The sequence below is a fragment of the Eublepharis macularius genome, chromosome 1 (genome assembly GCF_028583425.1).
Source record: "Eublepharis macularius isolate TG4126 chromosome 1, MPM_Emac_v1.0, whole genome shotgun sequence".
Classification (NCBI taxonomy): domain Eukaryota; kingdom Metazoa; phylum Chordata; class Lepidosauria; order Squamata; family Eublepharidae; genus Eublepharis; species Eublepharis macularius.
This window is the reverse complement of record NC_072790.1, coordinates 240,765,745-240,793,527: the sequence shown is the minus strand read 5'-3', so window position 1 is coordinate 240,793,527 and position 27,783 is coordinate 240,765,745. Positions and strand designations below refer to the sequence as shown.

The 27,783-nt window shown below is 46.1% G+C and overlaps 2 protein-coding genes across 3 annotated transcripts; both read right to left on the bottom strand.

Moving 5' to 3' along the window:
* Positions 1-386: 386 nt before the first annotated feature.
* LOC129327299 (protein S100-A14-like) lies at positions 387-7,888 on the bottom strand. Its single transcript, XM_054975857.1, has 4 exons — positions 7,783-7,888; positions 7,342-7,510; positions 4,159-4,305; positions 387-2,596 (listed from the first exon to the last, which is right to left on the bottom strand). Exons 2-4 carry the CDS (start codon positions 7,369-7,371, stop codon positions 2,465-2,467), a joined length of 309 nt encoding a protein of 102 aa, XP_054831832.1. The 5' UTR covers positions 7,372-7,510; positions 7,783-7,888; the 3' UTR covers positions 387-2,464.
* An 8,519-nt stretch (positions 7,889-16,407) lies between these two features.
* On the bottom strand, positions 16,408-26,418 carry S100A13 (S100 calcium binding protein A13). 2 transcript variants are annotated; one of them, XM_054987732.1, is made up of 3 exons: positions 26,240-26,418; positions 21,984-22,247; positions 16,408-16,711 (listed from the first exon to the last, which is right to left on the bottom strand). In XM_054987732.1, exons 2-3 carry the CDS (start codon positions 22,134-22,136, stop codon positions 16,577-16,579), a joined length of 288 nt encoding a protein of 95 aa, XP_054843707.1. In that variant the 5' UTR covers positions 22,137-22,247; positions 26,240-26,418; the 3' UTR covers positions 16,408-16,576. The 2 variants fall into 2 exon arrangements, with proteins under 2 accessions (XP_054843707.1, XP_054843714.1); XM_054987739.1 differs by having other exon boundaries at positions 21,984-22,205.
* Positions 26,419-27,783: the final 1,365 nt, after the last annotated feature.

Here is a 27,783-nt window from a genome sequence, read left to right as displayed (position 1 = left end):
GGAGGAAAGGAGAACTATGTACAGTTTGTACACTGTCCTGAGCTCCTTGGAGGAAGGACTGGGTTGAAAAATGCAACAGCGATGCTAGTTAGTCACATTAATAACATTTTAACATAGGTGTTTCCAGAAGCCAACAATAAGGATGAACCAAGGCTAGTGATTTACCAGGGACAAGGACTACAAGACAGGGAATGTCCCTGGTAAATTGGAACAAGCTGGGAACAAATGAGCCTCTCAGAACTGACCTAGATACACCATGTGGATAAACAGGCATGTGGAAGAAATCCTGGCCAAAGCTAATTAAAATCCATCAAGATAGCAACCTGAGTGATTCTCTACCCCAGCCCCTCTCCTTAAACAAAGCACGATCAAGAAGACATTCAAACTCATTGTGTATTTTCCCTTTTTATTATATTTTATCAATTCATACAAAAATCATGGCAAGCAACACAAGGTTGTAAGGAACCACCACCCAGCCCAGTTCCTAGAAACCAGTGACCAGTAAGCCTGCCAAAGATGGATCTAGTATCAGCAGGCCACCAGTTGGACAGTTTCAGCATACTGGGTTTGGCTCCGGAATTTACCTCAGATTCGGCAACTGTGAAAACATGCAATATTGGGGCCCATTTTCTTTGTCCAAAGTTTTTTTGTAGCTAATCTATGAGGAAAGCAAAGTTAATTTTGAATTCCTTTGAAATCTTTTGTTTTGTTTTGACTCCTGTTCAGCAGCACTGTCAGGGTTAGGCATAACTCTGAGAGCCAAACTACAAGTGATGTCTTACACAGGTTGGACACTAGTCGGCTTCCCTCAAGTTTTGATGGGAAATGTAGGCGCCCTGGTTTTACAGCTTGGCTCTCCATTACACCTGCAAGACCAGGATGCCTACAGTTCCCATCAAAACTTGTCCAACTTGTCCAACCTGTGTAAGACGTCACTTTTAGTTTGGCTCTCAGATTCTGATTCCTATGAGAGGAAATGGAGGTTGGAATATCAACTCTACAGCTGCCCATACATGCAGGCCCCAGGCTTTTCTGAGGACTATTTAGGTTCCCCCAGTAAATTATCAGAGATGGATAAAGGAGCTTCAGAAATACTGGTAAGGACAACAGGGTCTCCCAAGGAATGTGCCTCCTTTTGCTCGTAAGGGAGATTCTTCCCTCACCTTCAAATGCACCCAATATTGAACATAATAGAGAAAGAAATGGGCATGGAACAAGTTTGAGTTGCCACATTTGGATTACAAAATTACTAGGCCTCTGGCTCGGGGGCAGAGCCAGGTTAGAAAATGTTGGGCTATCGGTTGAGCCTAAAGGAACGTGGAATTATTTCAGACTGCAATATCAGATAGAACCTTATCTGAAGGGACCAATAAATAACTTTTACTCCATCCAAAAGCAAGATTTGTATTATCAACAAACTTCTTTTCATGACTCTCTTTCCCCTCCTTTCAGAGGAGTTCTGGGCGCTTACCTAGCCCAACCCCCTCCCTGCCTCCATAAAATCCCTCCTTTCCTATCCTTGTGTTCACAGTCCAGAAGCGGGTTGGTAAAGACGGTCTGGAAGTCCTTCCCTGCAATTTTGTAAAGCCGAAAGGCCAGAAAGGTAAGAACAGACCTACTTCTGCTCTGTGAACCAGCAACGTGAAAGCCAGGCTGATAGAGAGAGGCACTTCAACACGGTGGAAAGTCTCCAAATAGAAAGCCTGTCACAACTAGACAATTCATAGTTTGAAAGAGCAGGAGAAAGTTGATCCAGGAACTAACAAAACTTCCAAAAGGCAGGAGACTGGAACCACGAGATCTGGAGGTGGTTTTAAGGTTTTCAAATTTTTTTGTTAAGATTTCCAGAGTCTGAAGTAAATAATTATAAGGATTCTGGACTCCAGATATGGAAAAAGGAGGGAAATACAATGTTGGGGGGATTCAAGATCCAGAGAACCGATGCTTAATGGTTCTAGAGGTTCAGACGGGTTTTTAATGAAGCTCTGAAGAATTCCAAATAGAATGTTAAGGCTGAATATCTAAATCAATCTGACTTGGAAAATGAAAGACCTAAAATCCAAATCTGGAAATTAATCGTCTCAGAAAAGCTTCTAGAGCACATGCCAAAAAATAATACTTTATGGTTCCAGAGCTGGTGTCATTAAAAAAAACCCTCTCCACTGCACATTCCAGAGTCGGGTGGCCAGGAACCTAGAATACAAACATTCCAGAAAGCTAGTGACTGTGGTGTTCTAGAAAAAAAAAATCTAGAAAAGAGGTCTCTCCCAGATAGAAAACCTGGGCTATAAAATTGAAAGATTCTTGACTTGAAGGAAAGAAGCTCTTTGATTCTCCAGAGCCTGAGAAGTGAAAAGGGAGCCCCCGAAATATTAACACTGCATTGACAACTCATAAACATCAAGGTAGACAGTCTCTCGTTCTTTCTGCGTAAACGGTCCGAGGCTTTGTGGTTCTGATCTTGTTACTTCTTTTTCCCTGGAACTCGGCATCCTTTGGCTGCATCCCCCATGATGTCCCAGTATTCGCCGAACTGCAGTTTGGCTTCATCTGCATCCCCGATGCATTCAATCTTCTCGTCCAGGGTGCCGACGCCCTGAGATGGGAAAGGAACAGTCAACTCTCAGCAGAGGAGGAAACAGGCAGGATAAAGCCTGCGATATCTCCTAAAGCTACTTATTACATCTTCCTTCCCCTCTACCACACAACCATATAAGTTATTTTTAGCTGTCTTCCCCAGTCATCAGAGAGAACCTGACTTCTTTGGCTGTCCTGAATTAATTGTGTTCTCTCCGCTCCAACCCCCTCACTGTCTATACATCTCTCTGCACATTACTAAGTACCTAGAAACACTCAAGTGCAGGATTGTATGTGTAGTCTTCAATTCACATGCAGGCTGTTCTTGCTCGGCGCACGTGAATGCCGCTTTCATGGGAGCTCCCATTGTGTGACCGCATCTGCAAGTGCTTCCGGAGGGCAAAGTGCCAATTCAGCTCTGTTTTTGCTGCAAGAACAAGTCCTGTAGGCTCCTTTGACTTCCCAATTTGCATTTCTTTAAGGTGCGAGAAAGTGTCACGGTCTGCATTTCAATGAATGGATATGGGGGAAACTGGGACACTTCTAGCAGCTGAGGAGAAATTGATATCGAACGCGTGAATTCATGCAGAGCAAACTGAAGTCTGATGGTTGTTGGGGGTTTTCCGGGCTGTATTGCCGTGGTCTTGGCATTGTAGTTCCTGACGTTTCGCCAGCAGCTGTGGCTGGCATCTTCAGAGGTGTAGCACCAAAAGACAGAGATCTCTGTCTTTTGGTGCTACACCTCTGAAGATGCCAGCCACAGCTGCTGGCGAAACGTCAGGAACTACAATGCCAAGACCACGGCAATACAGCCCGGAAAACCCCCAACAACCATCGTTCTCTGGCCGTGAAAGCCTTCGACAATACATCAAACTGAAGTCTCACTGTGCAAGCGAGTGCATGGAAAGTTGGAAGGGGAACACGTGAAATGAGGTACACTCGAGCATCCCGAGATACTTAGTAACATGCAGAGAGACTTAAATGAAAAGGAACTGCTGTGTTTCCTCCCTGACCACGTTTCAATCGCAGACACTTTCCTCTATTCTCTGCAGCTGACAGGAGTGACCTGTTCTCACCCCAGTCTGTCTGGGTAACAGGAGTTGGCACAGGAGGAATCTTATTTCCTTACCCCCTTTCCCCCTAATCTGTTTGAAATGAACATTTTACTTCTACTTCTTGTCTCCATGAAGCAAGTGGGCTGCAATCGGGAGGCAACAAAGATAGCAGACACATCTCCACATCTGTCACCTTTGGGGGATATCTCAGCCAGCCTTGAGACCCTCAAACTCTGCCTTCTCAGAGCCAAGCTACAAGTGACGCCTGACACAGGTTGGACACTTGTCAGCTTCCCTCAAGTTTTGATGGGAAATGTAGGCATCCTGGTCTTGCAGCTTGGCTCTCCAACTGCTGTCCGATGGACTTTTCAACTGTCACTTGTCCAACATTCCGCCAAGCTGCCTACATTTCCCATCAAAACTTGAGGGAAGCTGACAAGTGTCCAACCTGTGTCGGGCGTCACTTGTAGTTTGGCCCTCAGTGACTTCGTGGCTTGACCCTCTCTGCTCGCCCCCATCTCATTACCTTTGCTAAATGAGGCAGCCTCTGTCCCACCAGGTCTTTCAGCTCATTAGGGGTTAGGCACTGTTTGCGGCCCTTCACAGCATAACAGTGGAAGTTGTTGATGACAATTTCTATGGCCCTCTCCACGTCGGTGAGCTCTTCGCTATTCTGAAGCCAGAAGGGATGGAGGAGAAAGGGAAAGAGAGAGAGAGGACAGGATGAAATTGTTATGAGATGCAAGACAGCAGCAGAAGTCTGGGATGGCGGGGAAGCTGTCAAACCTGCCCATCTCCCTCCCACACAATTACACCCTCCCTGAAACTCCTAGTAGCATCATTAGACTCCCAAGATCGCATGCCGGTGTAGCTGAGCAATCCATTCTCTAGATGATATCCTGTCTATTTTTTCCCAAGGGTGAGGCTCAAATAGTTGTGGGTCCTGCTCCATTCCAAACCAGGACAGTAGACCTTGAAGGCCAACCTCTTCCTCCACAGGAGACCAAAAAAGAGATGGCCCTTCATCTTCTCCCTCTCATGCCAAAACTGATCCATTCATCTCTTCATATTACTGTATCCTACACCCCAACCGATTGAATGCACAACTCTCCTTATTTTCTTAAGGGAAACTAAAATGTATTATTGCCAGAGAGAGCTAGGAAGATGCCCCATCCCCTAACATGTCAGGAGACATCCAGGTGTCCACTGAACAGTTCTAAGCCACTATGACGCCTTGTCAGTACATCTGTGGGCTCAGCCGCTGACATTTTTTACCCTGAACTTTCTTTTCATCTAGGCTAGAGGTGTTCTGTCTCCTCTGACCAGCATAAACCTGGGTCCACTGCAAAATGGGAACCAGAACAAGTGAGAAGGTTGCATGGGGGTCCCACTGAGGGTCCTTAAGGATAACAGGGACCCCTGTGGGATCTATTCCAGATTCCAGTCCCACAGGCACTAAAAGGGTATAGTGCACTCCTTTTCGGCCTCAAGCTTTCATTCCCTTTCCATGGGCAGATATAAGAATCCAAGAGCACTCCTGGATCTAAGGTTCAATGAGGATTCAGTGCGCATGTACATGAGTGCGCACAAGCATTTGATGCACAACTGATGTTCTCCCGATAGGTGCCACATCTTCAGCTCATGTTGCTCCCTCTTTCTATGTATACTACAGACGGGAGAAAAGCAGTTATCCCAACTTGCTTTTTCTAGGAATGCTTCTCTTGATTGTATTTTATTGTGCCACATGGAGCTCAGACATGCCCTGAGACAGACATAGGGGTTCTCTGTCATCATGTTTTTTTTTCCTTTCCCCCCCTCCTTTTTCCTCCACCTTATTTGCTACATTTATACCCTGCCTTTCTCCCAATTTGCTCTCCTCCATTTTATCCTCCCAACAACCCTGTGAGGTAGGTTAGGCTGAGAGGGTGTGACAGGCCCAAGGTCTGTGACAGGCCCAAGGTCCAGCAAGCTTCCATGGAAGGCCAGAGATTTAAACCTGGGTCTCCCAGATCTTAGCTCAGTACTCTAACCAGGGCTTTTTTTCAGGGGGAACGCGGGGGAACGGAGTTCCGGAACTTCTTGAAAATGGTCACATGGCTGGTGGCCCCGCCCCCTGCTCTCCAGACAGAGGGGAGTTTAGATTGCCCTCCGCGCTGAAGTGGCGCGGAGGGCAATCTGGAGATCTCCCCTCTGTCTGGAGAGCAGGGGGCGGGGCCACCAGCCATGTGACCATTTTCTCTGAGGGCAACCCACTGAGTTCCACCACTTCTTTTCCCAGAAAAAAAGCCCTGACTCTAACCATTACACAAGACCTCTATCAGACATTTTCAAGTATGTTCTCTTATTTTGCTTACAAAGATCCGAATTATCTGAAGAAGTGCTGTCTGGTATCTGAAGAAGTGAGCTTTGGCTCACGAAAGCTCATACCCTAACACTAATTTTGTTAGTCTTATAGGTGCCACTGGGCTCTTGCTCTTTTCCACTGCTACAGACAGACTAACGCAGCTACCCATCTTGAAAGATCCAAAAGTAAAAGTAGTCTCCTAATTAATGTTATTAACATTACCGGGTTTTTTTTTAACATTCCCAGTTATGGGGAGCACACCATTCTGAAGTGGTAGCAAGTTGATACTGTGCTTGGTTGCAGCCGATTGTAAGCACATTTGTTCAAAAATAAGTTCACAACTTTCAATGGGATTGCCTCCATAATAAGTAAACATAGGACGGCAGCCCCTTCTTTTTATAAAAGGAAGTCACATTTCAAAAACAAAAAAAGAACTTTTCACAATACTACTGCCGAATTCGGAACCATTCGGCACTTCGGTGAAATTTCATTTCCGCTCTTTCCTGCTGCTGTTTTCAATGAAAACTTTCAGCGAGGAGAACCTGTTTGAATGCCCAGAGAAAGAGGAGCGTTTGGCCATTTCTGTGGAATGGGCCTTATTTTTTAGCCAGCCCAGCAGCTTACCCCAATAAATGTAAGTTCTACTTGGGGACTAATCTACGTCCATCATAGACTCCACTAGATGAGCGGCCGGCTAGGATATTCTGGGCATAACATGCCTTTTCCTGGTCTCATGACAACTTCTTTGAGGCACACATGCTAGTTCCAAATATGCATTGGCCTCCTAATTTCCATTAAACCTCCACTGCCTGTTCTTCAGACATCACCCTACGTCAGTCACAACCCAGCTGGCATTCCACTTGAATTCACAGCTAGACTTGGCAAAGATCTTAACTCCCACTGGAAACCTGGCCCAAACCACCAAGCCTCTCCCACTGAGACACTTCTAGTTGAAACATTTCAATTTTTCGGGGGGAAAACAGTTCCGAAGGAGCTAAAAACTTTGCCGAAGCTTCAAGTCAAGTCTCTGTAAACCCTAAAGTCTCATGCAACTAGAGAGAGCCGCTTTGGTCTGGAAGACCAGATGCTGAAATTTCATTACAGGAAGCCAGTTGCTGTAAGTGAAACTTTCTCCTAGAATCATAAGGGCCATCTTTATTCAGTTCCATCTTGCTTCCTTTAACACGGATGTCTACCTTCTCACCCCACTAGTAAAGGCAACCTTCGCCACTGGAGAGTCCATAGAAGACCCACAATTGCGTCACCAAAATATACAAACATCGCCCTCAAACTCTAGAAGGCTTTCCACTGCTTCTCCTCTCCCTTCCCCAAAAAACAGAAGACCAAATTCCGTTTTCAAATGACCTGGTGCTTCTTGCAGCATTTACAACCCATTCTCTTGCGGTTGACTGAGTTCAATGAGTCGATGAAATCCTCTTTGGCAAATGGCTGGCTGGGGTACGACAGTCGGTTCTGCGTGGCCTCTGGCTGATTCCCACCAACTGGCTCAAAGTATTCCACGCCGATGGTTTCGCTAGTGCATGCAACAGGAGAAGAAACAGAGACCTCAATTCTCAATTTGCTTCTGCCTCCCGCCTCCCTCCCCCCAGCCTGCTTATTCCGAGCATGTTTGCGAAATCAAAGGCTCAAAAGCTGCCCAAACTTGTCCCAAAATGATGCTATTAAGCAAAACCAAAACGGGCGGTTGTGCATGGAGAGGCATCCAGATTATACAAATATACAAACATGCGCCCACCTCTTCTGGACCAGGCCGGGCAAGAGACCTTGAAGAGGACAGCCACTTACCTGCTCCGAGGAAGTCAATGTGTGCTAGAGAGGGCCGTGCCTCCAGCCAGTTTTATATCTTAGGAAGGCGTGTGTGGGAGACACCTCATGGAGATACCAGAAGGTTGCAAGCTGCAGTCGGTGGTGCAAGGTGTCTCTTTCATTGTCTGGCACCCAGCCAGCGCAGAAATTGGGCACCTCCCATTTCCCAATCTTTAGTCACGGCTCAGAGGATGAGCCATGCGAATGACAGGAGCCCATTTTACAAGCGCCTCCCGCTCCCAAATTCTCAGGTCTTCTTCATTTAGGAGCATCTCTTGCTCTCTTCCTCTCTGCAGACCTCAAGAAGGGAGCCTTGCTGAATTTCACCAAGGCCCACCTGGGTTTCCAACAGAGGCCCCTGGGGAAAAGCAGAGCAACCAGCATCTGCATCTCAGAGGTATACTGCCTCTGCCAATGGAGGTTCTATTCAGCCACTGAGGTCATGGATATCTTTCATGAGTTTTGCCTAATGTTTTCTAAGTACCATCTAAGGGATCATTTACAGTGGCAGCCCCTTTGTTCAATGCACATATATTTTTTTTACATTTTCAGGGAGGTACTTCAGCATGAACCCTGACCTGGGTAGCCCAGGCGAGCCCGATTTTGCCAGATCCTGGAAGCTAAGCAGGGTCAGCCTTGGTTAGTAATTGGATGGGAGACCTCCAACGAAGACCAGGGTTGCAGAGGCAGGCAATGGCAAACCACCTCTGTCTGTCTCTTGCCATGAAAACCCAGCCAGGGGTCGCCATAAGGCAGCTATGACTTGACAGCACTCTCCACCCCACTTTGGTGTGAAGTAACTACGTCAGCATCGGAGCAGTATTCATCATGGCACAGTTGCTGTGATCTTCCATATTGGACATGGGAATGGCAATAGCTGCTTACTCAGCTACTGTCCCCCCACACACAAAGAGGCGACAGTTCACACAATCGGAATGTCACAGGAGCATAGCCCAGCTGTGAGCAACGTCACACTCAAAGCATTCGCAGGGGGCTGGGACAAGCATGGACCAGACCAGCCGCTTCATTGGAGCAAGCTTGCTTTTCCCTCAAATGTGTAGAACCAGCTTCCTCGGGAGGTGGTGTGCCCTCCTTTGGAGGTTTTTAAGCAGAGGCGAGAAGGCCATCTAACAGCAATGCTGATGCTGTGAACCCAGGCAGATCATGAGGAGGAGGGCAGGAAGGGTTACATCAGTGCTTAGTTCTCATGACCCCTTCTTACATGCCCAGGATAATCCCAATCACCACCTTGGGGTCAGGTAGCAATTTTCCCCAGGCCAGTTTGGCTAAGGATCCTGACAGTGTTTTGCCATCTTCTGGACATGGAGCAAGGGCCACTGGGTGTGGGGGGGGAGGGGTGGTAGTTGTGAATTTCCGCGATGTGCAGGGGGTTGGACTAGATGACCCCGGAGGTCCCTTCCATCCCTGTGATTCTATGATTCTATCACTGACCCTGCTGTTGAAATGTATGGAAAGCCTGTGCTGCACATGGGTGATAATCCATACAGATATTCTGGCACTCTTGTGTGCATCTCTGATTTGGGCTCCTCCCATTTCTCCTCCTCTGTGCTCATCTGACAAGAGGCGCAGAAACACAGCTGCAGAGAGAGGAAGAGCTCTGGATGCCAGCCAGTGTAGTTTGAGGACTGTCTCTTGTTGCCATGGTCACCCGTGACAGCACAATACCCCGGGGCTAAATTCTCAAGCGCATTCTTTCACCCTGTGCAAGTCCTTCTCCTGATGCCTAGAAAAGAAAGATGCTTCATATCCGGCTCCGGAGCAATGACAATCGTCATTCCTGGGTTCTTGCCAAGCCCTGACCAGAAGCTGCCTGTGGCTCATCACTGGTCCAGCTGGTCCCTGTACAAAACGGCTGCCCTGCCCCTCCCCAGAGGCAGCTGCATCTCGACAATGTGCAAAGGGGCCGCGCTTTACTGGTTTCTCCATACACACACACATATACACATGCATATACACAGAAACATATATACATACACACATATATGTATGTGTGTGTATGTATATATGTATATGTATGTGTATGTGTATGTGTATGTGTATGTATGTATGTATGTATGCATGTGTGTATGTGTGTATGTGTGTATGTGTATGTGTATGTGTATGTATGTATACATATATATATATGTATACATATATATATATGCATATACGCACATATACACACACACACACACATGTATACATATATGCATATATATGTACATTGTACATACATTGTATGTACTTTGGAGCTCTATTCCTTTATTCCAGAAAAGTCTACAGAGCACATTGATTTTTAGGCACAATAATAAAAAGTTAAAATACAAAGGCACATAATATTATTTTTGAAATTAAAAGAAGGCAGATGCACGTATTTTGAAACAGAAATGATTCTAAGGAAGAATGGTTCGAATGTTAAGAACAGCTGAAATATATACGGCAACAGCAGAAGCAGTGAAAACTTTAATTCCCAGAAAGGAGAATGAAGTATGTGATCATCTTCTGAAACTTCTGGGAATGTTACGAGAAAGGAGGTTATCAGGAGAGCTCTTAAACTATCCCAGAATTTGCATGGAAAGAAGGTGTGTTAGGCATCCAGGGACCTAAAGCCAATATGAACAGATCATTTGGCCACATGGGGTAGTGGAAAGCCTACCATGTAGATCTAAAATTGTCAGTGCATTAAAACAGGTCAAGGAGTGAAAAACAGCAGTACGACGAAACAGTAAGAAAGTGTAGATACTTATATTTGGCAAAAGGTGTTGAGGGCACAAAGAGAAAATTTGTCTTCTCTGCTTCTTCCATCCCTTCCCGCCTTCCACTTTTTCTGAGCACATCCGTCTAGCCACAGCCCCTCTCTAGCTATCCTATATCCAAAACAAACCAGATATTTAATAATGAAAGGTCCTCTGAGCATGTGCAGAGTGCCTTTCCCTCTCCAGCCAGCCCACTCTTCTCACTTCCCACGCTTATAACTCAGAAGCCAGACTTTCTTCCAGAGCAGAGGCAGGAGTCCCACACAAACCCATTGCTTTCTTTTGACAATACTAAACAGCGCGCCCCGCCCCCCCACAGAACAGTTTTTATTTATTTATTTACATTATTTATAATCTGCCTTTCTCACTCAAAGCTACTCAAGTTTCTCATTTATGGCGGTATGTCACCACACTTGCTTGCTTGTTCCACTGGCTTAGGGTAGGGTTGAAATTAATGAAAATTCTCCCTTTCATAAATTGCTGTTCCATTTGTGTCACTTGTTTGTACACTGAGAGCCAAGCTACAAGAGACGACTTACACGAGGAGGGGCACATGAAGGGAGTAGTAATGTTAGCTGGGTAGTTGAGTTTTAAACGAGATCAGAAGGCTTTGCCAATTTCCCTTCTCTACAGAGCCAGGGAGATCACTGCTCACTCAGGTTTATTTCCTCTTTGCCTCTTAGAAGGGGAGGTGAAACTGATAGAGCCTTGGGAGGCAAAGAGGAAATTAGCAAACTCTCTAAGCAGGGATCTTTGCTGGCTCTGTAGAGAGGGGAAATTAACGAAGCCCTCCGCTCCCTTTTAAAACTCACTCACTCCCTTCACGTGCTCCTCCTCATGTAATTTGCCTCTTTCCTCATGACTCTGAGAAACAATACCTTGTGTAATCCTTACTTTTCTCCAAACTAAGCTAGAAACCTCTTTTTGATTATCGGCTTAGGAATCCGCAACTAACAATAGGTGTATGCAATTGCACAATGTTATTGTTACATAGAGATATTCATGATTGATTACAGATATTCTTGTTTGGCATTCATGTTAAATGGCGAATGCACAGGACACATGCAGCTGCTGCCTGATACTGAATCAGACCCTTGGTCCATCAAGGTCAATATTGTCTACTGGCAGCCGCTCTCCAGGTCTCAGGCAGAGGCCTTTCGCATCACCTATTGCCTGGTCCCTATAACTGGAGATTGAACCTAGGACCTTCTGCATGTGCTCTACCACTGAACTACAGCCTGGATATGAGTTTATATGAAATATAAAAACAGTTACATGATAGAGAAATATACGTAAGGACGTTAGTTGGTATGGGAGGGAAGGCAACAATGGTATAACCCTGTCTTTCTTTCTTTCTTTCTTTCTTTCTTTCTTTCTTTCTTTCTTTCTTTCTTTCTTTCTTTCTTTCTTTCTTTCTTTCTTTCTTTCTTTCTTTCTTTCTCAAGGCAGATTACATTGTGCAAGATTAGTACAACCACATCACAGAGAACATATAATTCTGCCCTCTCAGACAGACAATATCATTCAGCTCAATACCCAAATATTTAGACCAAGCTATGGAAGCAAATGCATTCACCCAGATTTCTGCAGGTAATTTCTTTTGTTGTTATAGTTACATGGTAAATGTGTTGTTGTTTACAGGTTGTTCTAATGCATTCAGAAGGTTTTCCTCAAGGGCATGTCTCTGTGCTGCAGAAAGAGCATTTTCCCAGTATTCAATGAGCAGCTTTCGTGTCGTTATAATATTTTCTGCGGCTGGAATTATCGGGAAAGGCTCCTCTCCTCTCACTCAGACTTTCACAACTTTAAACACACGCACTCAAACACATGCAAACACCAGCTTGTTCAATGCCTTATTAAACAGAGAGAGGCTCATTTTCAAAGAGGATCTTGGACTACATGTACACCAACTTTCAGCTTTGTGTCTGTCATAGAGTTTCTCTACACAAGACATCTGACACGTTGGGAGATGCAATGTTAGCCAGGGAGGGTAGTTTAAAAAGACAGAGTCGGCGGCACAGCAAAACCTTTGCTATACACTGGAGCTGTGGGACGAGGTTGTGAAATGCCAGAAGGGAAACTTCAGCCCATTACAACCTCTCCAGGTCCAAGCCGAGCTCTGGAAGGCAGGTGCAGCCAATTTCCATTCCTCTGGTTGTGATCCCACACAGTTTTAGACTGGAGAGGTGAAACTGACAGAGCCTTTGGGGAGGCGAAGATGAAATTAACAAACCCCCTTAGGAGCAATCTCTGCCAGCTCTGTCTTTTTAAACTACGCTTCCCGGCTAACAATGCGTCTCCCTACACTTTACAAACACATGCCGAGGCGTCTCATGTAGAGAGACTCATAGAAATACCATGATATTTTGATATTGCCTTGGATCTGGAATCATAAATATGTTCCTGGCTGCCCCTCCCTTTCGTGAACTTCTTTCTATTTGCTGTGTGGGGATATTAATGCTGACCTCCTTAACAGGTCTGGGGTGAGGATTACAAGCATTTTGAACACCCAAAGCACTATATAAGTGATATGACTATACTTATTAGCAGGGATGTTTTTCAGCAGGAACGCAGTGGAACCGAGTTCCGGAACCTCTTGAAAATGGTCACATGGCTGTTGGCCCTGCCCCCTGATCTCTAGACAGAGGGGAGTTTAGATTGCCCTGGCGCGGAGGGCAATCTCAACTCCCCTCTGTCTGGAGATCAGGGGGCGGGGCCACCAGCCATGTGACCATTTTCTCCAAGGGCAACCCACCGAGTTCCACCACCACTTTTCCCAGAAAAAAAGCCCTGCTTATTAATTTCTTTTTTGTCTTAAAAATAAAGGAAGTCCGTTTCTTAGGCTCTTGAAAGCATCCTCTAGACTGGAATACCCCAATAGGCCCCCATCCAGCTCACGTTACTCATTACTATTATGACATCGATGGGACTTGGAATAGTCACATGAGATGAATGCAAACCCTGTTGCTTTCGATGGGACTTACTCATGAGTAATGTGAGCTAGATCAGGCCGAAAGAATTCAGATGGTTGCCATTGTGTTGACTTCACCACGCCTGTTGGGGGCACTCCCAGAGTTTCTCTTTCCTGCCCAGGTTGCATTCCTTCATGGGACCAAACACAAAGCAGCCCCCCTATTACCTCTTGTTGCCAACCAAGAAGTTCTTTGGATAATGTTGTCCACGTGGGACTCGGTTTCAAGGGGGAGCAACTTCAAATGCACCTCCCCAAAACACACATGTTGACAAGGGACCTAAAGGAGGTATTTTTATTTTATGTATTTAGTAAACCTATGCCACATTTTTATATTAAAAATTACACCAAAGTGGTCGTTCTCTTATGTAGTGAATGGAAGTCAAAGGGGTTTTGCACAGAGATAATTGGCAATGCAATCCAGTGTCCCCAAACCTCCATAAAAGGAGGGGCTTGTCGAAGTTCTTAGGAAGTGGATGTCAGGTTTTGGGTAATCGGTTCTCAGGAAGAGGGTCTTGATTCTTCAGGATCTGGGGAAGTTCCAAAGGACCCATCCCCCTGACCTTATAAAATTAATGTTACCCCTCCCCTTTAACTATATACTATAAATAAGTGTTCTCAGGAGCTCACCTTTAAGGTCACTCGGTCTTGCCCAACGTCATAGACTCATAGAGTTGGAAGGGACCTCTAGGGTCATCTAGTCCAACCTCCTGCACAATGCAGCAAATTCACAACTACCTCTCCCCACATCCTCAGTGCCCCCCACTCCATGCTCAGAAGATGGCAAAACCCCTCGAGGATCCCTGGCCAAACTGGCCTGGGGGAAATTGCTTCCTGACCCCAAAGTGGCCATCGGCATTACCCTGGGCGTTTAAGAAAGGGGCACGAGAACTAAGCCCTGATGTAACCCTTCCTGCCCTCCCTCTCATCCATCTACTTCAGCCCCCATCCCACATGGCTTTGATCTACCCAGGTCTCATGATCCTCGGGACAGCTTTTTTTCCGGGTGATCAAAGAGAACCTCCTCCCCCTTTTCTCATCAGCAGAACAACCGGTGGGATCCAACTGTCAGTTTGCTAACTTTCAACTACTGTTACATTGGAGGAATGCCCTCTATCTAAAAATTCGCCGCAGTGTTTCGGTTAGTGTGACTGCTCTCTGTCCATGGACAGGAGCTCTGCTGAAGAATGACAGCTGGGAGAAGGGAGGGAGTGGCGGACATAGTTGGCGATAGGAGCTGTCAAGCTCCCAATACAGAATGCTCAAGCTACTAGTTACGCTAATGGCTGACTACCTGACCCCTGGTAGTAAGTCACACCTAGGGCCGTAAAACCAGGAAGACGAAAGAGTTAAATCTCTTCCTTTAGGACAAAAAGGCCATCCCAAGGGAGGAGAGAAAGGGAAGTTTAGACTCAATGAAGAAGTCTCTCTCTTTTCCCCTCTCTCTTCCATTTTGGGTAACTCTTCAAATGTGCGTAATCCATGACGGACAAAGCTTGTTCCTATAGACTCCATCTTCCCCATGAGGCAGGGTAAGATAGAGATGAGTCCCAATCTGGAGATCTTAGATAATGAATCTCGAAACTACGGAATGTGAGTTTCCCCTGGCTTGGGGTGCTGTGTGTGTCTGTCCGTGGCCCGGGCCTCCCTCCCAAAGGCTGTCCCACAGCCTCAGAATTGGGAGTGTGGTGTGGGGTCCCGTCACCCTCAGAGCATCTCCACAACCTCCCCACGGGCTGTGCCCATCCCTCTGTCTGGTGTAAGCGCAGCGTCCTTGTCTTTTCCTCCCCAGCTGAGCTTCTGAGCCCTCTTTTGTTCCCCTGGGCCCACCGTTCTGCCCTGTCGCTACTGGGTGGGCTAGCCAGTGGTTAGAACACCACTTGGGACCAGCCCTTCTCCCAGAATGCCCTGCTCCATCCCGTGTCTGTAATGCCAGTGATGGCTGACCCTGCTAAATCTTAGCTCAACACTCTTAACTACGACTGGTTCGGCTGTGAATCAGCACTCTACTAGTTCAAATCCCACTACTGCCATGAGCTCAGTAGGTGGCCTTGGGGAAGCCACTCAGCCCCAGCTCCCCAGCTGTATTGTGAGGATAATAATAATACTAACATGTCCCAGGGCCGGTGCCAGAGTTTCTGGTGCCTGAGGCCAGGGACAGCTTCAGGGCTGTTGCTGCCCCCATGCGCACGCACCCAGACTGCATGATGATGTCACTGCGTGATGATGTCCATGATGACATTACTGCATGATGATGTCAGCTGCATACCTGGCCCACAGCTGTGTGCAGGCAGTGGCAGCATGGAGCAACTGAGCAGGAGGCTGGGAGGGTGCCCACTCAGACTGCCCCGTGATGCCGCCGCCAGCACACGCTCCTGGCCAGGCGCAACAGCTGCGGGCCAGGCATGGCAGGTGGCCAGGGTGGTGCGTGGGCAGCTTTCCAGCCCTCCCACTCAGCCGCCAGTGCTGCTACCATCAGCTCCGTGGTGTGCACCCCCACCCCTGGTGCCTCCTCCGGCACCTCAGCGCTAGAGGCAGCTGCCGGACCTGCCTCCATGGACACGCCAGCCCTGACTTGTTCCCCGCTCTGGGTGGGACACTAATCTGTCTAGAAGAGTGGTATATAAGCATTGTTGTTGTTGTTGTTGTTGTTGTTGTTGTTGTTGTTGTTGTTGCTGTTGTTGTTGTTGTTGTTGTTGAACAGCCAGCTTGCTTGAGCAAGAAGGGGGATAATCAACAGACTGAGAAAACCGTAGGGCAGCACCAGCAGACACACACACGTGGTCCTGTTAAAGCGAAGGGTGACCAGTTGCAAGGTAACAACTGAACCGCAGGCCCATTATTTCTGTTCCAGATATGCAAGACAGTGACACAAACTCGGAGCAAAGATTTTTATTTGCAACTGTTGGGCAACGAGATTTTAATTTCAGCATCATCTGCGGCCCACTTCCTTGTCCCCCCGTGACCTGGGGACTCAGCATCCTGTTTGCACCCATCTGTCTTGCCTGCACACACACACACACACACACAAACCCACACACCCTGCTCACTTCTTTTTCCCCGCTTTCTCCCTCTTGATGTCCTTGGCCAGCTCCCCAACGAGCCTCCAAAACTCGTTGAATTTCAGCTCCTCGTCGTTGTTGACATCCAAGCTCCTCATCTTCTCTTCAAGGTCCACATCCTTCAGAAAGAGCAAAGGAAAAGTCAGTTGCCACTGGGAACCTTCTTTGGCCAATGGGCTCCTTTCTCGTACAGAAGGAATATGCCTAAGAATCCCAGAGGCTGGTGGGAATACAGAGGAAGAGTTCACGCCCTGGAGGTGGCTGGCTGGAGGTTGGGCTCCATGTACCTTTGGTATGATCCAACAGGGCTATCCTCACAGATACATAGGACCAGGGCTTTTTTTCAGCTGGAACGTGGTGGAACGGAGTTCCAGAACCTCTTGAAAATAGTCGCATGGCTGGTGGCCCTGCCCCCTGATCTCCAGACAGAGGGGAGTTTAGATTGCCCTACACGCTGCCGAGCGGCAGTGCGGATGGCAATCTCAACTCCCCTCTGTCTGAAGATCAGGGGGCGGGGCCACCAGCCATGTGACCATTTTCTCCAAGGGCAACCCACTGAGTTCCACCACCTGTTTTCCCAGAAAAAAAGCCCTGCATAGGACACATACTTATACATTTTGCAGTGCCCACTAACTAGTACACAAAAAAACGATAGAATCTTAGAATCAGGCAACATTCCTATGGGACACTGGATCACCCAGACTGTCATTCGGGAACCCAGTATTGGTATATCCGAGAATCCTGAATCTGATTGGGATTTCCGGATATACCTTAAAAATACCACTACAGTAATTTTGGGGGTATATTTTCGGACTGGATATACTGAATCATCACCTCTATTTAAGAACTCACTAGCACCCTGATAATGTTCCACTTTGATAGTTAAAGAGAGCTTCCACGTTCAAAGAAAGTATATCTCCAAATACCAGATACTGCACCAGGTAAGGTCATTCTCTTCCTACTCTGTGAACTTTCCTAACTGGTGTGGTGTAATAATAAGACCGGAGAGATCCGGGTTGAAATCTACACTCAGCTACAAAGCTCTCTTGCTGACTAAACTACCTCACGGGGTGGTAGTGGTTAGCCCCCACCTGACGGAACGGCCTGCCTGAGGAGGGAAGAAAGGCTCCCACACTTTTATCATTTTGCAGAATGTGTCAAACAGAATTATTCAGCTCTCCCCTGTTGTCACCCACTCGGGAGGATGTCATAGGCATGCAATGTCATTTCCAGTCGCCACATCAGCAGTCTAAGAATTACCCCAGTCTCTATGGTCTTTAGCATAGATCGGGGGGGGGGGGGGACTCCTAGAGCATCATGCAACACAGTGAGGTCAGTTCTGGGTCTTCACCTGGAAGTGATATTACCCCCTTGCATTACACTTTCCCTCCCTATGCCTCACCCTCCAAAGCTCCTGGGATTTCCAGAGGCAAATCTCGCAACCCACACAGGAAGACGTATTCATGAAGGGAACGGGGAGGTATCAAAAGCGAATTTGACAGGAAAGGCACGTTTTATATAGGTAATGAGGCTGTAATTTTAATTCCCTATGAAAATTTTAGGCCCACATTCCTTAGCATTATACCTGTGGCCACCTGTGGTTCCCCAGCACATTTCCTAGCACCCACCAAGTCATTTTTTTAGAAAGGGAGTGGAGCCAGATGGGGCTTTGTGAGTTTTTGATCTTTATGGTATAAAATCGACAGTGGCTTGAGATAAAGTATTTTACCTATGCAAAAAGGGATATTCCGAAGACACAGCTGGACTTGATTCTGACTCAACAATACAAGATTGGGCTGCATGGCTAAAGTGTTTAATGCATCTAACTGGAATTTCTATTAACGTCATCAGATCTGAATGTATTTTAATAATTTAGGTTGAAGTTGATAACATCACTACCTCGGATTTGGTCTCTTTTCAAAATGGTTCTATCCAAATCAGACCAAAGCCTCCCTCTTTTGCTGTACACATGTGCAAGGATCCAGAGGAGTTACCATGTTAGTCTGTAGTTACAAAATAGTAAAGAGTCCAGGAGCGCCTTTAAGACTAACCAACTTTATTGTAGCGTAAGCTTTCGAGAACCACAGATGCATCTGACAAAGAGAGCTGTAGTTCTCGAAAGCTTATGCTACAAATAAGTTGGTTCATCTTAAAGGGGCTCCTGGACTCTTTACTACATGTGCAAGGAGCTCTCACCAGCTCTTCAACTCCAAATGTTGTTGTTACAAGTAATATTGCAAGTAAAAAAAAATTCTGGGCTCATGAGAGAAGGGCTCGTGTAAAAGGGGATAAGCCAGAAGGGGAAGCAGTTTTTATTCTTTTTCCTTTTGCAAAAATGTGTTCAAGCCTGAAAAATGAAGATGGATACTGCCTGATCAGGGTTTCTTAGCTAGCTCAGTGTGTATTGAGTGTGTTTGCAGGAAAATATTTTTAAAACAGTATGTTCATTTTCAAAGGCATCCTGTCAAGCAGACATTCTGCCAGAAATGTTGAAGACTGAGAGTTTCTTTATGCAAGACATCTTACACGAGGACGCTCAAGTGTAGGGAGAGGCAATGTTGGCCGGGAAGCATAGTTTAAATAGACAAAGCCAGTGGAGATCGCTCCTCAGAAGGTTTGTTAATTTCATCTTCACCTCTCCAGAGGCTCTGTCAATTTTACCTTTCCCAAAGATGAAATTAACAAACCCTCTGAGAAGCAATCTCTGCCAGCTATGTCTTTTTAAACTACTCTGGTGTAGAGAGATGAAAATGACAGAGCCTTTAGGGAAGAGAACCAAAGGGGACAAGGAGTCCACAGAGACCTAAAAGAAATATATACTTTTTATAATTTTTATACTCTATATAATTTTTAGAAAGTGCAAGTACAAAAGTGTGTAAACAAATTCAATAATACTATGCTATGCATAATATCCCCAAACCCCAAACAATCAATAATTCCAAATTGGACAATACCATAAATGTACAATTCTAACCAAACCAATGCTTGTCAATCAATAAATGTTAGAATTGTACATTTATGGCATTGTCCAATTTGGAATTATTGATTGATTGGGGTTTGGGGATATGATATGAATAGCATAGTATTATTGAATTTGTTTACACACTTTTGCACTTTCATTTTCTAAAAATTATAAAGATTATAAAAATTATTTAAAATTATATATTTCTTTTAGGTCTCTGCGGACTCCTTCTCCCCTTTGGTTCTCTTGTTTGCATGAGACCTACCCTAGGTAGTCTTTATGGCAATTGCATCATAGAGCCTTCAGGGAGGCAAAGTTGAAATTAACAAACCCTCTGAGGAGCAATCTCCACCAGCTCTGTCTTTTTAAACTACGCATCCTGGCTAACATTGCATCTCCCTACACTTGAGCGTCCCCCTGTAAGATGTCTTATGTAGAGAGACTCTTACTATCAGAGTTATGCATAAACTTACTCTCAGGCATTTTGTGGCTGGCTTCACGTCTCCTGGCAGGCATTTTGAAGTTGTGCCCACCATCCTGTGTCAGAATTCCAAAGGTGCCTGCTGTCTGAAAACGGTTGTGCCCACGCGTGCGTATGTGCCATCAAGTTGCAACCAACTTATGGTAACCCCAGCAACAGATTTTCAAGACAAATAAGAAGCTGAGGTGCTTTGCCAACACCTTCCTCTGTACTTAATGCAGGTAATTTCGGGTGTGTAGCTGTGTTGGTCTGAAGTAGAAGAGCAAGATTTGGGTCCAGTCGCACCTTAAAGACCAACTAGATTTCCACGATATTAGCTTTCGAGAGTCAGGACTTCCTTTGTCAGATAAGAGAGCTTTGACTCTCGAAAGCTCGCTCTTCTCTGAACTGTCTTCATTGGTGGTCACACATCTAAGTACTGACCCTGCTTAGTTTCCAAGATCTGACAAGATCAAGCTATACCAAGCTGCCTTCCCATCCAAAAAGGGTAGAGGACCCCTGTTTATGGCAGTTTTCCTCCTCCCCCTATACTGTCTTCACTTCAGCATTCTCTAATTATGAGACCTAGGTTATTATTCCATTGTTCTCTCATTGTGAAATCCAGTTTATATGATGCATTATACTGGTTTCCATTTCATTTTCCAATTGGCATTATCCAGTTTTATTTCATTGTTAATTGTATGCATTGTAATCTCTTCATTGCCTTGTCTTTTATAACTCTGTAATCTGCTGTGAGTTTCATCAAGAAAGCTGGACAACAAAGGATGCCAATAAATAAATAAATGCTGAGGGTTTGGGAAATCATGAACGGGTTGGCAAGAAAGGGGATTTGTCTCCTTCTCTCTAAGAATCAGCATCGCCCGATAAAAATAGAGCGGCACTTGTTCACAATAGAAAAAAGCGAGTCCTTCTTTGCACAAATCCATAACACGCTGATGCAATTCTGTACCTCAAGAGATAGTTGCGGCCGGTGTTTATATTGCATAATCCTTTGTACCACTAAGGCCTCATTCTCATGAACAGCAGAAAAAGGGGATGCTCAAGCAACTGAAGCTCCCCTAAACAAAAGTTCTTTCTCCTTAGAAAACGAGCATATTAGGGTAAAAGGGTTCTAGCCTAACTTTTTCTTCCTGATGTACTAGCTTTCTAGCTGCAGGGCTTTGTTGTCATGGAGGAGCACTAAATCACTGTAGTCTGAAGTAGCCGAGACACCAGTTGCTGTTTATTAGGCTTGGTTTACATGGGATATTTATGGGCAGGAACAACGGACGTGTGCAGCCCTTTAATAACCCAGTGTCCTATTTAAAATCAAATGCTGTGCTTGTTAGCACATGAGCACAACACCTACCCAAGTTACAGACCTCTGAGGCAGTAACACCATGCACTGAACACTTGAGACGGCAGGTACACACAACCTCACACAAGAACGCGCTTTCCCCCCAGCATTATGTTGTTTAGATCAGCATGGTGTGCTCAAGCAGCAGAAGGAGGGAGCAGAAGCCTAAGCTGGTGAAACGTTTATCCCATGTTAAACAAATGACCCTGCAAGCAGAAAGCTAGCACATCAGGATTAAGCCCAGTCCATGCTCTGCTATGCTGGTTTTCTACTTGCAAGGCACTTTTTAAACACAAAACGTTGTTACCCACCCTGAGCCTGCTTGCGGGGAGGGCGGGATATAAATATGAAATAATAAATAAATAATAATAAAAAGTAGTATCCTCCAAGTACCATCCGATTTGGTCAATTTCAATCTCATTCTGTTGCATGTGTAGAGAAGAACGTATTCGATTAGATGATTAATGGTATATAAGTTTAATAAAATAGATTTTTTAAAGAGACGTGGACATAACTATTTTCTTTTAAAAAGACACAGACTTAGACTGCTTCTAAAAGAAGAATGTTCCTGGCTGCCACCACCCTGCTGCTTAACCCACTGCCCCTACCCACCTTCATGAGGTTCGGGAGCTGCGTGGTGGCAAGTTCCTTGAATTCGTTGATCGTCAGTGTGCCCTTTTTGCCCTCGCGGCTGGCGCACATGAAGAAGGTACAGACAATTTTCTCAATGGCCACCTCCAGCTCGGTTGGTTCAACGCTGGCCATGATCCTCAAGATGTCTTCTACCTGCTGGGACTGTCGGTCAATGGATGGGGAGGAGATGTCAGGTGACACCTGCCGTGTAGGAGAGGCAGGAGATGGGGTGAAAGGTTTGCACTGTGAAAATAAGAGAGAGGGAGAGAGAGATGGAAATCAATGGGAGAGAAAGGAAAGAAGGAAGGAAAAGTTGAAAAGGAAAAGGGAGGGAATGAGATGGGAAGGAAGGAAGGAAAGAAGGAAAGAAGGAAAGAAGAATAATGAAAACCAAAGGAGTCCAAGTGCTGTAGACTCGGTGCTGTAGACTCAGAAAGGGCCCACACCCGAGAAAGCCTCAATGGATAAGTTATTTTTATCAGTATTATTGTATGGTTATTTTGCCAACAGTAGGTAAAGGTAGTCCCCTGTGCAAGCACCGAGTCATTGCTGACCCATGGGGGTACATCGCATCACAACATTTTCTTGGCAGACTTTCGTTACAGGGTGGTTTGCCATTGCCTTCCGCAGTCATCTACACTTTACCCCCAGGAAACGGGGGTACTCATTTTACCAACCTCAGAAGGATGGAAGGCTGAGTCAACCTTGAGTCTGCTATCTGAACCTGACTTCCACCAGGATCGAACTCAGGTCGTGAACAGAGCTTGGGCTGCAGTACTGCAGCTTACCACTCTGCGCCACAGGGGCCAACAGTAATGCTTAGTATTTCAGAGAAGGTGTGATGTGGCGGTTAGAGAACATGGCTAGAATCTGGGAGACCCAGGTTCAAATTCTGCAAAGGGTAACCTTAGGCAAGTCACATACTCTCAGCCTAATCTACCTCACAGGGTTGTTGTGAGGAGGAAACGAAGGAGGGAAGAACGATGGGCAGGGTATAAATGAAGTAAATGTTTTGCTAACATCTAGCAGTTAGCCACCGGGCCCCATGGTTTGTTGCTATTGCTGGATCGTGCGATATGTGTTCCGCCACTGCTATCTTTTAGAAATCGCTGCTTTTATTCATGTTTTAAGTTGGTTTTAAATTCAATTATTATGCTGTTTTATATTTGTCGTACTCCACTCCGAGCCTACTTGCAGAGAGAGTGGACTAGAAAGATAATAAATAAATAATAAATAAAATGCACTAAGCTTTAAACAGAACATATCAGCAATCCTTAAAAGACCCCTGTAAGGCGGACCAGCTTGAGCAACACCCATCCTTGTTTTGTCCCCAAGGAGACGGAGGCAATCGTAGCTTACCCCACACCGCCGGACTTGTTCATAGGACAAGGGAAGTTATAAATGGGGACTTTCTACTCACAGCCACTACTTCCAGACGCTACACTACACTACATCTTGGAAAGGGGTTAGTTAAACTTTGCCCGTGGCACACAAGCCAGCCACGCTCAGCCTTCTCTACAAAGACTGCAGTGGCCACCAGATCTGCAGCGCGAGCAAGGGCTACATCACAAGCTCTGGGTAGCAAAGAGTTTCCAGCGCAAGGCGTTGGCCATGAGCACCGTGGAAATTTTGTGGCACAAGAGGAGGCAGTGCTTGAGCTAACAGAAACAGTGTTGCGTAGCGGTTAGACCTAGTGCTATGGAGTCCTGAATTCAAATCTCATTTCAGTCGGAAAGCTCACTGTGTAACTTTGGTCTGGGTGCTCTATTTCACTCTAACCTGCCTTACCAAGCGGGTAAGGGAGAGACTGCGTATGCTTCTCTTTGAGGAAAGAGGGAATAAAAATTGTGAAATAAAAATACCTCCCCTGCATCAATTCTCTTGCAGCAAATGAAGATTGTCTTATATTGTCGAAGGCTTTCACGGCCGGAGAACGATGGTTGTCGTGGGTTTTCCGGGCTGTATCGCCGTGGTCTTGGCATTGTAGTTCCTGACGTTTCGCCAGCAGCTGTGGCTGGCATCTTCAGAGGTGTAGCACCAAAAGACAGAGATGTCTCAGTGTCACAGTGTGGAGAAGATGTTGGGCTGAGACTCATGACTCAGCCCAAACCCACCTTCCTGAGTAGATACAAATGACCTGCCAACATCTTCTCCACACTGTGACACTGAGACATCTCTGTCTTTTGGTGCTACACCTCTGAAGATGCCAGCCACAGCTGCTGGCGAAACGTCAGGAACTACAATGCCAAGACCACAGCGATACAGCCCGGAAAATCCACGACAACCATCGAAGATTCTCTTGATTTGTTTTTCTTTCAAAGCTCTCCATGAGTCACAAATACCTAAAATAGTTTGTGGGGCAAACAAGGCGGCTGCAACTTCTTATGGACAAGTAGATCCAGAGGAGTTCGCCGTGTTAGTCTGTAGTAGCAAAATAGAAAAGAGTCCAGTAGCACCTTTAAGACTAACCAACTTTACTGTAGCATAAGCTTTCGAGAACCACAGCTCTCTTCGTCAGATGCATCTGACGAAGAGAGCTGTGATTCTCGAAAGCTTATGCTTCAGTAAAGTTGGTTAGTCTTAAAGGTGCTACTGGACTCTTTTCTATTTTGAACAAGTCTCTCTTATAGAGTGGATTTTCAAGGTTGCTCTAAGTGTCATGCCATAATTTTGGGTAGGCTGAGCTTGGTACAGCAGGCAGGAGGAGTGCCCCCCCCCAGTGATCCAGAAGGAAACACCAGCTCTCTCCCACCCCATTGGCCTTTCTCCTCAAAAATCGGAGAATAATCAAACTGGCAGCCGTAACAATTATTAAAATGTTCATAAATATAAAGATAGATGCAGATCTGGGCAGCAATTTTATGCACTGCAAGGGGACTTACTTCTGAGGAAACTTGCATAGGAACAGGCTGCCTAGTTGTGTGGCTAGATCCTATGCATGCCTCCTTGGAAGTAACTCCCACGGAGTTCAAGGGAGCTTACTCCTTGGCAGGGCTCATTTCGAGAGGGAACGCGCAGGAACACAGTTCCGGCAGTTCCCCAAAGAGTTCCCCAAACAGGCCCCGCCCACCTGACTCGGCCATTTTGGGTCCGTTTCGTCCTGGATTGGGGCCAAAACGGCCCAAATCAGGCTTCTGATGGGTGGTGGATCACTCTCCTATTCAACAGTGACCCAGTCCTGACCATTTTGGGCCCCTTTTCAGCCATTTTCAGCCCCTTTTGCCATTTTGGGCCCAATTTTGGCCCTGAATGGCCAGGATTGAGTCCAAAGCAAGCCAGGATAGGTGATGTCAGGGGGTGTGGCATATGCAAATCAGTTATGCTAATGACACATTTCTGGTGATGTCAAGGGGCGTGGCATATGCGAATGAGTTATGCTAATGAGTTATGCTAACAAGTTCCTCCAGCTCTTTTTCTACGAAATGACCCCTGCTCCTTGGTAAGCATGCATAGGCTTGCATTTACAACCAGTGGAGCTGAGAATCAATGGTCCATTTAAGAGCCCTGCCGGATCAGACCAGCCAGGTGCCATTTGAGAAGCTCCCCAGCAAGTCATAAAGTACCTCATTCTTCCTGCTGTCCCCCCATGTGGAATTCACAGGTAGACTGTCCCTGATCTTGGAGGTTTTATCATAGATAGTAGCCACAATTAAATTTCTCCATGAATGTGTCCAAGTCCTTTTTTTTTTTTAAGCCAAGGCTGTCAACTACACCTCGTGACCATTTTGATTCTGGAATGTTAGGAATATGTCTAGAGGTATAGCAGTGACATTTAAAGGTAACTTTCCCTTCTAAGGCTGAGGAAGGCAATGGCAAACCACCCCGTAACAAAAAGTCTGCCAAGAAAACGTGATGCAACGTCCCCCTGTGGGTCAAAAATGACTCGGTGCTTGCACAGGGGACTACCTTTACCTTTTCACCTTCCCTTCTAAGGACAACCTATTGATGCATTTATTCGCTTGCAAGCTTTCTCACTTGTTCGTCAGCATCTCAATAGGGCATTTCTATTCTATGGGAGTTTTCAGAGACATGCGCAACTTTTATAAGCGTAGGAAAAGATTCTTTTGTCAGTTAATTGCCAGATGAATCACCACCCACAAAATCCTCTCTTTATCTCTCTTGTCTTAAAAGAGTCTTAAGAGTTCGTCCGCAAACACACAACAGCAGATAAGCCCCGAGTCACACCCTACTGCAAAGCCCAGCCTGCCCCTTTCAGAAGAGAATCCCCCACTTACCCCAAAGCTGATCTCTTGCAAGGAAAATGCAAGCAGAGGAAAGGGGCAAAGGTTTTTATACACTTCAGGGGAGCCAGAATTCGGAGGGAAGGGCAGGTCAGAAGGATCAGTGCTCCATTAGCATTAGAGCCTGCCCGAACGGTGTTTGGTTTCACTTTCCAGGCAGAGAGAGAGACTGCCCATATCCCATCCGCTGCTCCCCCCCCCTTCATAGCTCATGATGTGCACCGCTGCTTCCTTGGTTGTTGACAACAGAATGTTCCACATCTAGGCCCAGTCCGGCTGCTCACAAACAAACTTTTCTTTGCAAAGGAATCCATCCAAGCGAGGCCCCCCCACAAAAGGGGGGCCTTGTGTGCCGCAGGCTGGAAAAAACACACAAGAGGCGATTTTGTACTTTCTCCACCCAAAGCAGATGATTTTGTGCCAGTCCGATGGAAGCTGTCCAGGAAAATGGATTTCATCGGGTGACATGCACAGTTCTGGTTTCTATCAAAACATGACTGGTTGCTCATTGGGAATATATATTTTGCTAGGCCGGATCAACAGGATATGGCCAGGCAAAGACCACATGTCGAGACAACACGGCATTTAGAAAAGGCCGAGTTTTCTGAACTTAAGAAACACTCAGACAGGCTGATGAATTAAAATTGGAGGCACACGAAAACCTTAGATCCTAGAGAATTCACTTTTTAGTATATGTGTCCCCCTGTGTGCCCCATTAGCGGAATCCAGTTCCTGGGAAGGACACAAACTCACAGCTGTGACAGGCAACCTCCTAGGACAGCAAGAAACCTGTGCAAGCAGTCGCTCGTTTTCATCCTGGCTTTACTCCAAGAAGCATTCATTAGTTAGTTGGTTAGTTTTTTTCCACCAGTTGTGGAAAAAGAACTCCAGGACAGAGTGGTTGGTCGGTCGGTCGGTCAGTTAGTTAGTTAGTTCTTTGCCCTTCTCCCCAATAGAGACCCAAAATGGAATACATCATTCTCCTCTCCTCTTTTTTATCTTCACAACAACCCAGTGAGGTAGGTTAGGTGGTGAGAGTGTGACTGGATGAAGGTCACCAAGTGAGCACGGCAGAGCAAAGCTGAGGGTCCCAGATCCTGGTCTGATATTCTAACCACTACGAGCAGAACCACAAGTGACAAAAGGCACAGATTGGACACTTGTCTGCTTCCCTCAAGTTTTGATGGGAAATGTAGGCAGCTTGGCGGAATGTTGGACAAGTGACAGTTGAAAAGTCCATTGGACAGCAGTCAGACAGCCAAGCTGCAAGACCATGATGCCTACATTTCCCATCAAAACTTGAGGGAAGCTGACAAGTGTCCAATCTGTGCCTTTTGTCACTTGTGGTTCTGCTCTACATCACACTGGCTATGAAAGCATAGATGGTTTTTACCTGTTCTGTCCTTATAACAACCTGGAGAGGCAGGTTATGCTGTGAGACAGTGAACAGCCCAGCCACTGGGTTGCTTAGTGGTGTGTATCTAGGGTTGCCAATTCTTGATTGGGAAATTCCTGAAGACTTGGGTGTGGATTCTGGG